This window comes from Neolamprologus brichardi, chromosome 20 (genome assembly GCF_056152115.1).
Source record: "Neolamprologus brichardi isolate AB-2024 chromosome 20, ASM5615211v1, whole genome shotgun sequence".
Taxonomy (NCBI): Eukaryota; Metazoa; Chordata; class Actinopteri; order Cichliformes; family Cichlidae; genus Neolamprologus; species Neolamprologus brichardi.
In genome coordinates this window covers 5,808,094-5,820,225 of record NC_142123.1, presented here as the reverse complement: position 1 = coordinate 5,820,225, position 12,132 = coordinate 5,808,094, and the positions used below count along the sequence as shown (strand labels likewise).

The 12,132-nt window shown below is 41.8% G+C and overlaps 3 protein-coding genes across 4 annotated transcripts; 1 reads left to right on the top strand and 2 right to left on the bottom strand.

Annotated features, from left to right (window-relative positions):
• Positions 1–330: 330 nt before the first annotated feature.
• Positions 331–3,012, bottom strand: ppp1r3da (protein phosphatase 1, regulatory subunit 3Da). Its single transcript, XM_006785507.3, has 2 exons — positions 2,725–3,012; positions 331–2,485 (listed from the first exon to the last, which is right to left on the bottom strand). Exon 2 carries the CDS (start codon positions 2,455–2,457, stop codon positions 1,564–1,566), a length of 894 nt encoding a protein of 297 aa, XP_006785570.1. The 5' UTR covers positions 2,458–2,485; positions 2,725–3,012; the 3' UTR covers positions 331–1,563.
• Positions 3,005–7,045, top strand: fam217ba (family with sequence similarity 217 member Ba). Its single transcript, XM_006785508.3, has 4 exons — positions 3,005–3,715; positions 3,827–3,926; positions 4,073–4,137; positions 4,228–7,045. The coding sequence occupies exons 1-4, from the start codon at positions 3,609–3,611 to the stop codon at positions 5,660–5,662; spliced, it is 1,707 nt and encodes a 568-aa protein (XP_006785571.2). The 5' UTR covers positions 3,005–3,608; the 3' UTR covers positions 5,663–7,045.
• A 151-nt stretch (positions 7,046–7,196) lies between these two features.
• On the bottom strand, positions 7,197–11,181 carry ttll9 (tubulin tyrosine ligase-like family, member 9). Of its 2 annotated transcripts, XM_006785509.2 has the most exons (14): positions 11,016–11,181; positions 10,564–10,595; positions 10,388–10,483; positions 10,124–10,235; positions 9,842–10,027; positions 9,630–9,698; positions 9,457–9,547; positions 9,248–9,288; positions 9,075–9,162; positions 8,755–8,813; positions 8,438–8,634; positions 7,922–8,035; positions 7,570–7,694; positions 7,197–7,476 (listed from the first exon to the last, which is right to left on the bottom strand). In XM_006785509.2, the coding sequence occupies exons 1-14, from the start codon at positions 11,028–11,030 to the stop codon at positions 7,406–7,408; spliced, it is 1,296 nt and encodes a 431-aa protein (XP_006785572.1). In that variant the 5' UTR covers positions 11,031–11,181; the 3' UTR covers positions 7,197–7,405. The 2 variants fall into 2 exon arrangements, with proteins under 2 accessions (XP_006785572.1, XP_087689799.1); XM_087833673.1 differs by having other exon boundaries at positions 8,438–8,813.
• Positions 11,182–12,132: the final 951 nt, after the last annotated feature.

Genomic DNA, 12,132 nt, shown 5'->3' with positions numbered 1-12,132 from the left:
AAGTCTCAGCAACCCCGGTGTGTAACTTTATATGGTCTGCCACTTCGTGGGTGGCTGTGGTTTCTAAATACTTCCACTTTTCAAAAATACCTCTTACGGTTAATGTTGGAATATCTAGGTGGGAAAAATTTCCAGGAAATTACTCTTTAAAAATGTGGCATTCTATTCAATACAAGCCGACAATACAACGCTCAAATTCAAATTGAGCTCTTCAAACCTACCAATTATTTTACAAATGTTTGCTAAGCTTGAACACACGGCTATAGATGCTTGGTTTTATACACATGAATTCAAAGAGTGAGACATGCGACCCAATACTTTTGTCTTCATAGTGTATTTAAACACCTTTAAAAAAGAAAAAGAAAAACTTACAAAGCTAAAAACATGGTTGTTTTTCTGACAAGACAACAACACTACTAACTGAAAACGCTACGTCTAGATGAACAGAATCAATTTTTGGGAAACCCTACTAACATCTTCCTATAGAACCCATTGTTCTGCAATAAACTACGCAGCAGCAATTAAACTTAGCCCCACTTTCAACATTACAGCAGTGAAATGCAATACACACAGGTATCAGGGCAACAGCAATTCAACAACAACAACACATATAAAAGGAAAACACAATCAGGAAGCATGTTTCCAGCGATAATACTTGCATATTCACACCTAAGTAAGATTTAGAATACAGGATTTTAGCTGGTAGTGGGTATTTTCACAGTGTGGTAGGCCTACTGCTACTTAGAATCTGCCACTTTTGCAAATATAAAACATTACATTTCCCTCGAGAGTAAAGTCATTTATTCTCCTATAGCTGAAATATTTACAAAATATGTTTGTTAGAGTATTCTGTAATTAGGAATATACATAACAGCTTTTTTAGAAAGGCATCTTCAAGCCCATTTGAGATGCAGGACTCCTGCATTTCATAAGCTAAATATGGCTTAGCACATGAGAAACATGTACACTGTATCAATGGCATTACTTCCAAATACAGATCCAAAAAACTCAGCAAACCGGTCCAGAAGACCAACATCCAGCTGGTAGAAAGCCTGGACTGTGAAGTCCATTAATTTCATTTTCACCCAAACATTTTGTATGGGATGTTCCCACACTGAAGTGCAACTTTTATTAGGAAAATATAACAATTCAGTGCAATTTTTACAAACAAAAATACAAGTGGCAGTAAAGCTGGCACCAGGTGTAAGTGCACTTGTGTGTGTGTGTGTGTTTTATTCAAACTGCTATTATGCCAGCACTACTAAGAGCATGAACAGTTTCCTGTGTGCGGTTATGCCTCCATCAGTGCATTTCTTTATCTTATTGCCATTAACATTACACATAAAATACCCCCCAAAAAGACAAATCCCAAAGGATTTTATGGCAAGCTGTAGCACGCTCAAAAATGTAATTTTTATGCAGATTGGTTAAAAATTGCAAAAATGACCCCAAACGGCCTTGACAGATGATGTGTTTACCGAGTGTTTTTTGTATAGATATTGCTACATGTAATCATTAAGTGTTCTAATGCTCAAACGCTTCTCCTTTTTGTGTGCATACTAACTAAGTGAAGTGCACCATGCTATCCTCGCATTCTTTGGGCACAGAGAGCTTGTAGTTCTTGCAAATTAATTTATAATTCTTTCCATCATTGTTGTCCCAGTACTCAGCACCACAGACTTTGTACTGAATGGCAAACTCTAACACTGCTTCTGGTTGCAGGAATGGAGGTACAGGCAGATGAAAACGAAATGTATCGCAGCTAATTTGGCCCATTCTGCCCTCACAGTTCTTAGTGATGCTGGACACCCAAGAGGCCTTAGCTTCTGCACAACTCTTCCATCCTGTAAAAGAATAACGAGCCGTCACATCTTTCTCAAAGTCCAAATTGAGGACTTGGGTGATTCCGATGACCCCCAACTCAAAACACAGGACTCTCTCAAGGCAAACTTTCTGCTCATAGAGACGATGCAGGAATCCTGGATGGTCTCCAGGTTGCTGGGCAAATGCTGGCTTCAGGTATGGCAAAGAAATCTCCATATGCCTTCCATCTGCCATCTCTGCACTCATCAACAGTCTAAAGGTAACATGATGGGGCACAAGTGGATCCTCTCCCGATTTAAAAATCTTGACGTCTTCCAGGTCCAGTCCCAAAGAGTCAACAAACCGCACGCCAACACTTCTGCACTGCTTCTTCTTGTCAGTGGCAGAAGGCAGCGAGTGCGACCGCTGACGGATGATGGGTTTAGGCGTAGGTTCACAGGAGAGACTGCGGTGAAACTGTTGTTTTGGGAACGAAACTCTGGGGCTCGGGGGGCGGATTGGAACTGGCTTCTTCTGCGCATTAGGCTTGTCAGCCCGGAGCATTTCAGTCAGGTTAATAGTAACACACGACCTCCTCTGTTCAGACTGTGCTGGAGGAATCCTCTCAAGTCCAATAAACCACCCTTTATCCATGTGTGGTGAGAACAGGGGTTCAGTTCACCTGTAAAGTTGGGAAGTAAAAGCATAAGCTTCAGCATCAGCTTACTAAATGCAACAAGCCGTGAAGCAACTTTCAACAAAGCAACTTTGACGTTTAAACAGTAGAGAGTGGGCGTGTACTCGGGGAGTACGTGCCCGCATGCATGCATACGGTCTTTTTCTGCCTCTCTAAATGACTGCAGTATTCCTGAAACTGCCTTTAACATCACTTGCTCCAATCAGACGTTGACATCACCTCACCATGTGAAGATGCGAAGAGTCAGTCACGTATAAGCTGTAGGAAGCAGCCCAATCTCGATCCTCCATGCAGAGTAGTATTATCAGTGCTGCGTGTAGTGCCTGTTATTGGTCGCAACCGCGTAGCCTGATTTGTAACTGCTAACTGCCTTCATCGCTCTCCAACATCCCATACATGCATTCAACGTGAGGTCTATACAGATCAGCTGACGTGCTCGCAGTTAACAGGAAACTACACGCGGACCAGAATGACGTCGCATGGGTGATTGAGTACTTTAAACGAAGCGGGTGCGAGTTCACGCTGTTTAACTCCTTCTCTGGGACACGGTCCTCATCGGATCCCATCTTGTGCACTCCATTTGCTTATCGACTGCAAGCAAGACTCTGCAAAAAAGGGGCTTCAGCAAACGCTTTAAAATGAAGCCAGCGCGCTTTTAACTGCAAGTCCCATGATGCACCGCTGACGCTCGCTTCGACACGAACAGGCGAACCAGTCAGCAGCAGGTAAACAAACCTATCTGACTGGGACGGCGAGCCAAACAAAGCGTTTGCGCCGTGTCACCGTCTCGCATTTGTAATGGCGATGAGGACGACATCGGAGAAGGAGACGCGCCGGCTGTCAGCAAGCGATTCAAATAAAAGCTGATCTGCGATCGAGCAGCGGGGCCATACGACGGAGATTAGGAGGACGCGTTTCAACCTGCGGATACAGGGGACGCTTGACATCTACGCACGATGCACTGCAGCATTTTTGAGAAAATGGGTGTTTTTAGCCTCATTATCAGACTGGAATATGTGATCCGAGATGTCGGTTGGGTTCTTTAGCTACCGTGTGATTTAACTGCGTCGGACTCGAAAGCAACAATCATCCCCCACTGTGCTGCAACATGGGGCCCATCATGCAGGAGCGCACAGCATCCACGACGCTGAAACGCGTCGTTTCCAAAGAGAAGATTCGGGTGAAAAATACCGAAAATAGCGGGACAGTAACCAGGTAGGCCTCGTTTACGCTGACGGGTATTGCACGTTTTTTTTTCTTTATTTCGTTTTATTTGTATCCTTGACGCGAAGGCGATCCTAACAAACCCGTGTTATGTTTTTGCAGTTCAAAGAAGGGTAACAAGACGAAGAAATCTGTGGGCCAAATGAAAAATGGTCTCCCAGGACCAGGTCAAGATAAGGACACGGTGACAACAGTGCACAGGGTATGTAAACAATACCCTGATAAATTAAAGGGATGTAAATGTATACAACGTCATTCTTATTTTTATTATTTGATAGCAAGATAGTGTTGCCTCATGAGTTCCTACCTGTGTACATAAAGCAGAAGTAATGAGAGATTGTTTTACAGGGTGCACAATCAAAAGGTGCCAGAGTGAAGTCTTGCACTACACGCAATACAAGCAAAGTGTCCAGGTAAGAGTGGAGTTGGGGGTGTGCATGCTTTGCGATTACTTTGTAAATCCCTAAATCCCCAACAGCTTTTCCTCGTCTGTCTCCTTACAGCCCCGATGAAGAAGGGGATTTGAGACCTCAGCTCCGCAAGCAATCTTATGCACACAGGAAGGAGGAAAAGCGAGAAAATCAACGTGTGTCCCAATGCAGCAGCGAGCTCCAGCAAAACCGTGGGGGGATGGGAAAAAATCGGCGAGCCCTCTCACTGCCTCTCTCTCCGATATCAGGAGTACGGCAAGTACTGGCTCAGCCCCTGATGCACTCCCCAGCTCCCACTCCCGAGGCACTCCAGCAGCACTACAACCACAAGGATGATGACACAGACAGTGCAAGTGATCTGTCGGACTCTGAGAGGCTTCCAGTTCTGCCCTCCCCATGTACTCCCTGCACCCCTCCCCATCTCAACCTCCGGGCAGAGATCATCAACTCTAGCGACTTTCCCCCAGACTTTCCGGGACCCCATGGGGCAGTGGGTGATGAAGATGAGAACGAGAAACCCAGCTACAGTTACCCAGACTTTCTTCCTCCTCCCTTTAACAGTTGGAGTCTGAGACAGCTGGCAGTGTTTCTGCATACAGAGGGTCGTGGTGCCCCCCGGCCTAAGCCAGTAGGGCCCTTAGAGAAGTACCTGGAGAAGCTCCTCCAGCTGGAGTGGCTCCAGATTCAAACGGTGCAAGCAGAGAGCAGCCGTGCGCCCGGGAGCCGCCCTAGGCCACAGGCCTTCTCCTCTGCCACTACAGCTCATCAACCTAGGCCTCACACAGCTCCACCATCCCGACTCAACTCCCCAAAAGGGCTGCGGCACACCCAGCGAGCATTCCCATTTGCACCCGTCAACAACCCCCCATCACCTGCCTCAACCCAGCACCAAGTCTCCCGCTTTCCAGTCTGTCCTCACTGTCACATTCGCTACCCATTGTGCAATGGAAGCTGCTCTGCTTACGCCTACCAGCGCCACTCACGACTCAGCCCACTGCTTGAGCGCAGAGCCAGACCCGGTGCACCGACAAAAAGGAGCAGCAGTGAGACCCGAGCTCCCTCCACAGAAGGTAGGAGCCCAGGAGGGCAAGGTGGAAGTGTGGGAGGGGCTCACACCCCAGTTAGCCCCTCAGCTGGAAAGAGTCACCACAGGCAAATGCAGGCTGCAGGCAATGCCCGTAAGCTACCCCAGGAATCAGGCACTAACCCAAACAGCAGAGGTCAGGCGAGGAAAAGCCGTGTCAGAGCTAACTCTGAGACAGATGTTAAAAAGGAGGCTGGTGGCATGAAAGCAACCGGTGCAGAGAAACGTGCTTTTGCTGCAAGTAAGAGAGAGACCATGACATCCAAGAAAGAGGAGAGGGACTGGCAGAAGACAGAGGCAGTAGGCCAGGCCTCTAAAACAGCCATGAAAAGAGCTGCTAAAGACCTGTCCTCTCTCCCCAAAGCCCCAGTCAGTAGTAAGCAGTGCGGCAAAGCGAAAAATGTGCACTTTGTCGCAAAGTAACCCCTGTATACTTGCAATATAGTGCTTTCCTTAGAGGTTACTCGGTACAGGAGCTTGAATCTATGCTTGCTTTCTGTGTAAACTGTGTGATACTAACATGTTCTAACTGTTGTACAGCTAAATCAGTAAGTGGTGTACAGCCTTTAAAGGTCGAAACCATCAGCAATCGTGCAGCTAGAATACAGAAAATAAACAGCAAAGATAACTCGACATTTAAATAGAGCAGAACTATATACGCTGCATTTAATTCCAAATGTACAGTTATAGTTATATGGCTCACTATGAGCCTGAACACTGCTATTATTCAAAAAAGTAAAGCTTTTGTGTACAATAAATAAATAAGTAAATCTATTGCACTGCACAGTCATTGCTCAGTAATCCTCTAATGTTAAAATAAGCATTTATTGTCCCGCTGGCCAGTTTTCAGCATAAGTAATCCACAGTGAAGATAAACAGAGGTCACTATGTTTCAACCATCAAATACGACCATAGCTGTTTCAGTGCAATTTTTGAATGTTGGAATGTATTTGTTTTCAATGTTCTTATTTTTTTTTTTCCTCAGTGTTGCTTTTTATTGTTCCTTTGGTGCCTCCATGTTTTAAGACACATTTTAAGTTAAAGCAAGTTTAGGTGAAAAGGAGGCACAGTAAGTGGTGGGGTACTGCAGTAATGTGGTCTGTTCCAGATATATTTGTGATATGGTTTTACATTTTCGGTTACAAGGGCTTTTCATGTTTGAACAGCTTGAATTGTAGTTATGATAATATACTGTATTTTGCATAGAGCCGAGCTCTTTCTATCATTGAAGACGGTGTAATGTTTGCTACGAATGTAAATGCATATTTTTCCAAATTTTATATGCCATAGTTATATTTATCAGAAGTGCTGTGGTTGACTTGTACTTTCTTCTTCTTCTTTTTTCCCCCCATCATCATTGCTGTTTACACTGTCACGCACAAAACAAAAACGCAAAGAAAAAGAGCTGAATGTAACTTTGTGTCATTCCCAGGATTCAATGGAAGTTCAGAGGATCATAGCTACTAAGCTGTAATGTTCTACATATCACCTCCATATCCCATACTTGACGTCTGTAGGACACTGTGTTTACATGAGTATTTTATCTGTTTCTTGTGATTACTATGTGCACTTGATTCATGAAAACACGACACCAATGTAAATGTGCTACTTATTCTGACTGCACCTCTTAACTTAAATATCTATGTAAACTATCAAAGCCATAGATAAGGGGCCTGGAGTGGCAGTGTTGTTCTAAATGTGTACATTACATCGACATGCACGCAGAAAGATTGTGGTATGTACAGTATTTTCTCAATGTTGAATGCGAGTATTTGTAAGGCATAGAAATAAATGTTTTGCACACAAGCGGCACTGGTCTGTTGGTCATTCTTTGAAGCACCTAAAGAAATGGTGCCAGATTCACAAGTGTTTTTGTCATTGACATTGTGCATGCAAACACATGCTGCCATTCAAGCACATTGATTATTGGATTCAAAAGAAAAACCCTCTGTACTGGTGTATTTCTTGTTGAATGTAATGTAGGGTTGTTACATGGTTTGTAGTAGATTTTAAGCATCAGATCTGCACAGATAACTGTATAAAGCATTGGAGATGTATTTCCCCGTAGCTGGCCGCTTAATTAGACCCCTCAATGCCACCCTGATCATTCAATCTTTAACACTAAGTACTGGAGTAGCAGCATTGTAGTAGAAAATCTCAATCTGATTATGCCTTCCTTTGGCATGGAAATGGTTTTAGAAGCTGGCGAAGCTGTTTCTCTCTGTCGTTTACACACCCTGCAACAAAGAAGAGGTTCTTAGAATGGGAATTACTGTTGCCTCGAAAAGAAAAGGAACAAAAAAACCCCAAGAGCAGCACATTTAGCCTACCTAGGTGTGTGTTGGCTGTGAAACCTGAGCTGCCAAATGTTTGTAGGTTGGCATCCTCTCTGTAGACAGGACCATCATTCCACATGAGATCGTAGCCACCCACTCTTTTCTCCTTCCCAGTGAGCCTAAGGAGAAAACAGTCCATTAGAACGCAGTATGCAAAAAAAGGAAATGGAAGTAAGATGTTTAATATTGGTAAGCTTTTCAAAAGTGCTTCTTCACACCCACATTCTTAACTTTTAAATGTGCTATAATCCAGGTTCAGACCATATAAAATGACTGCAGGAAAGGGAAGCCCTCGAACTCTGCTCCCTAATGACAAAACGGAAAAACATATGAACGAGGTCTTTACCTTCCCTCCATATCCACAACATTCAAAGTGTCTTCCAGCAGTCTGCATTTCATCTCGTAATCCTCCTGACAGCTGGGCGTGTGTGATGGAGAGGCATTCACCTCAATTAACCACCTGCGGAAAAGATGAAGGGTTGATTATGTTCAGCAAACATTTACTTTCATGCCACTGTGGGCCAATCCACGAGTACAGCAAACAGTTCATTAAGGATGGCTAGTATTTGCAGTGGACATAGGTGCTTTAATTAATCCGTGTGCTGTAATTTAGCCCAGCCCAGCTCTCAGCTTATCAGATATGCTGAGCATTTCGTTTGTGGTTATTCATGCATTTCTAGTGAATTCTCCTACCTTAGGTATTTATTTCAGTTTTATTTTATAAATATGTAATACAAGTTATTTCAGGCCATTGAGAAACCCAAAAATTCTTAAGCGTAGGCATGCATGGTTTAGTAGTGTATGTTTAGAAATACACGTAAATATGATAGTGCACTATGTTGGCATGTGTTTATAGACTTACGGTTTGAGGTTCTGATCCAGTAGTATGTCATAACCATAGAGCTCAAAGCAGTGTTTGTCATTAATAATGACCTTTTGTACACTCTGCAGACTGCGGACAAAGATGTTGTCCATCTCTTTAAACAGGGTTTCTACCACCTCTCTGCCGTGTTTCGCAGTCAGGTATCTTCGAAGCTGTTGCATCTGCCACTTGCATCCCTGCTTATCGTTGGATGAAACAATGCAGCAATAAAGAGATAAAAGCTGCTTAAAACAGACATGTTTCAGAACATAAAAGTAACACGAGCTCTTTTTCTTTGAGGTTCCTGAATTACACACCTTCTCGTGATCATAGTCAGGTGCTGTTTTTTGAACAGACACATTGGTGAGATGCATATCTGAAAATAGGTGCTAAGGAGAAAACTTTACTGATGGGATTCAACATGGACAAAAGCAAAAAAAGAAAATTAGGATGTGACAGTCTCGGAAATGTGGCCAAACTGAGCTATTTAAAATGTATTTTTACATGACAATTCATTAGACAGAGCCTAAATTTATTATGCTGATAACCCAGGGCTAAATGTATATTAGTAAATGTATCAGCATTCAATTTAATGCAAAAAAAAATAAAAAATCAACAACAGCAGAAAAAGGGATACACTTGTCATCAATACTGCTGAGGGAAAAGCGAATGCCTGAGAAGCGCGCAAAGCCGTCTCGATACAGCCAGGCTTTCAGGGGTACATACTGAAAGAGAGACAAACTGATTTTAACATGCAGCAGATTTTTCATTTTATATAAAACTATGCAAGCTACAGGGATCAGTACATACTGATGTGACCAGCACATAGACCCTCATATCAAACTTCCTGCCTGTTGGGGAAAAAAAGCATAAAAAGTAATGAAGCAAGGATATGGGCCTCTATTTTCTCATCAACAACAGTCAACATTGCTAAACAAAGTATTGTCAATTTTCATTGTATGTTAAATGAAACTGTAAATTAATTATATTAAATTGTATTATTTTAGCATGCTCATTACCATTGATTAAATAAGGGTTCTCTATATAGCGCTGTGCCACATAGCTTTTCACTTGAACTCCGTCCTTCTGTTCCTCTGAGCGGGAACCATCCTGTGTGAGTATTATCAATCAGACTCTCAAAATGTCTCCTTTTAGCAGTTTAGCTTACAACCAGTTCTTTACATAACCCCACCTTCTTCCACTCTATGATGTCTTTCAGTTTTCTGAACAGAAAAATGCCTTTGCCTTGAGATTTTCCAACCTAGACAAAAGAGAGATATTTTCATGGCATCGGAGCAGCATGGTTATAACTTATTTTTACTTTCTGAGGTCATAAAAACTTTTTTTTTTGTTGTTTTTGAACCTGGTTACTTGTTTTTTTCTTTGCTTGTTTTTTTAACTAACCGGTTTCATGATCCAGGTGCTGCCAGGGCTTCGATTGAATTCTTCTACAAAGAGATGATACTCACTGGGCATTGCAAAAGTGCAAGGGAAAAAATCACAGTTGGATGCTTCTATGCGACCAACCTCCCTTTCAAGCTGTTTCTGGTATCTCTTGAGGTTTTTCACCATAAGATTTTTGCGAGTCAGCTGTAGTGCAAAACATAGAAACAAAGGAAATGACTTGTTTACCACTAAAATGTCCATTTAACAGTTACATGAAACCACAGGCTGATGATAACTCACCTCATAATGGTTGCGAAAGTGGTTTATCCTTACATGCTCCTCCATGTATGTATGATCAAAATTCTCCCTCAGCCATCCCACATCACACCAGTTGAAGTCCCACTCACCATCACTGTGAGGAGGAGAAAAGAAAGCTGCAGGATCAAAGACACCACTGCCATCCATCCCTGCTGTAGCATTCTCTGGGGAATGTTCCTGATTTCCTTCTATATATGCAATCCTGCACATAATTCCACAGTCTTTCTAAAATATCAATCTACTCACTCTTTAACTTCAATCCAGTTTGGTCTTTGGTGCAAGACATCTTGTATGGTGTTACAAGGCAGGCCACATTTGTAGCGCACACAGCTTCTTCCTTCCCTGAGGAAACATTGCATCACAGTCAATGCTGCCAGTACATGTATTTTTAAATGTACAATCAAATTACGAACAACACTTACCGCTCTTCATATGAGCCTTTGTATCCATATGCCTGTAAAGGTAAAGGAAGCAAAAAGAACTCAGTGGCTGTGAGGAGTGACAAAATTTAGCTTTACAAACACATGACAACTTCCAGCTCAATTGCTAATTGAGTGTGAAGTTGTAAGATGTTGAAAAATGTAGTCAATAAGCATTTTTTCAGAATTGGCAAGTTGCTAACCCCAACTTCCTCCTAATTTGTGGCTCTCATGTGTTACTATTTTATTTCAGTGTTAAGGCCACAAAGTTGGGATAACCCAAGGTCAACGAGTGTGTTTTTCAGACAACTGAATACTACACTGAACAGCACTCTTCTGCTTTTATTATTAAATTATTAGCTTGTGTATCCCGTAAGTAAGTTATAACTCTAGCAGCTAGGCAATGCCACATCCACATCTTTGTTATGGGAACAATGTCGCTTCTTTCTGTTTACCTTATACTTTGACATGGATGCCCTGACCGCGAAAAACAGAGGAAATTGTGGAAATTACTATTACTATTATTACTAAAGTATTTTTAAAACACGTGAAAGTAACGCGTACTAGCTACAATAGCAAAAGTTAGCTACTCTTCAACAGTGTTTAACAACTGCTACCATGGCAACCTTGCCCCGTACTGTCGGAAGAATGTCCTAGTGTACTTCCCGTAGAAGACGGAGACTTATTTTTTTCAAGCAGAAGCGCTATTCTGTATTCTGTAACGTTTTACGAGACATAAAACGCTCACAAACGTTATAATAATGTGAGGTTTTCATCCAGCTCATTTAAATCACAATCATGCACCAGCATCTATGACTGGGTCTCATAAGCTGCTCGTATAACCCGATAATATGGAGAACATATTAAAAATAACAGGCGTACAAAAGCTTCTAAAGAATGATGAAAACAGTAATCATTATTATCTTTATTATTAGGAATCTGTTCTATCAATTCACCACTTAGTGGCGCCAAAGCTCCAATGAGTGGGCCAAATGGTGCATTTGTAGCATATGCTAATCAATAATAGTATTTTGTTTAACAGCATTTAATATTTATTTTCCCCTGCTAAATTAAAGGAATTAATGTGTAATTGCATTATTTACATATTTGTATTCTCTATCTGTCAACAAGTATATAAATGGAAGCTAATACTGCTATATTATTATTATTATTATTATTATAATTATTATAATTATTATAATTATTATTATTATTATTATTATTATTATTAGTGTATATATAATCCTGCCATTAATAAAAACCAGAGACAGGAATTGCACTTTGTGAACTGCCATCACTATGGATTGATCTTTAATCCCTTGCTTCTTAAATTGACAGAACACAATGCTCTGTCAATGGTTAATTGAGCTCAGTTCAGTTCGATTTAATTTACATAACGCTAACCAACAATAACAGTCACCTGATCGTGCATATACACTGCAAAGTAAAGACCTACAATATTAGAGAGCAAAAACCCCAACAAGCAGAGGATTCATGGATTGTATCTATTATGCATATTTTTCTTTGTGACCGAAGCCTGCTCATTTAAGTGGTCATTACTTTCCTGGAATT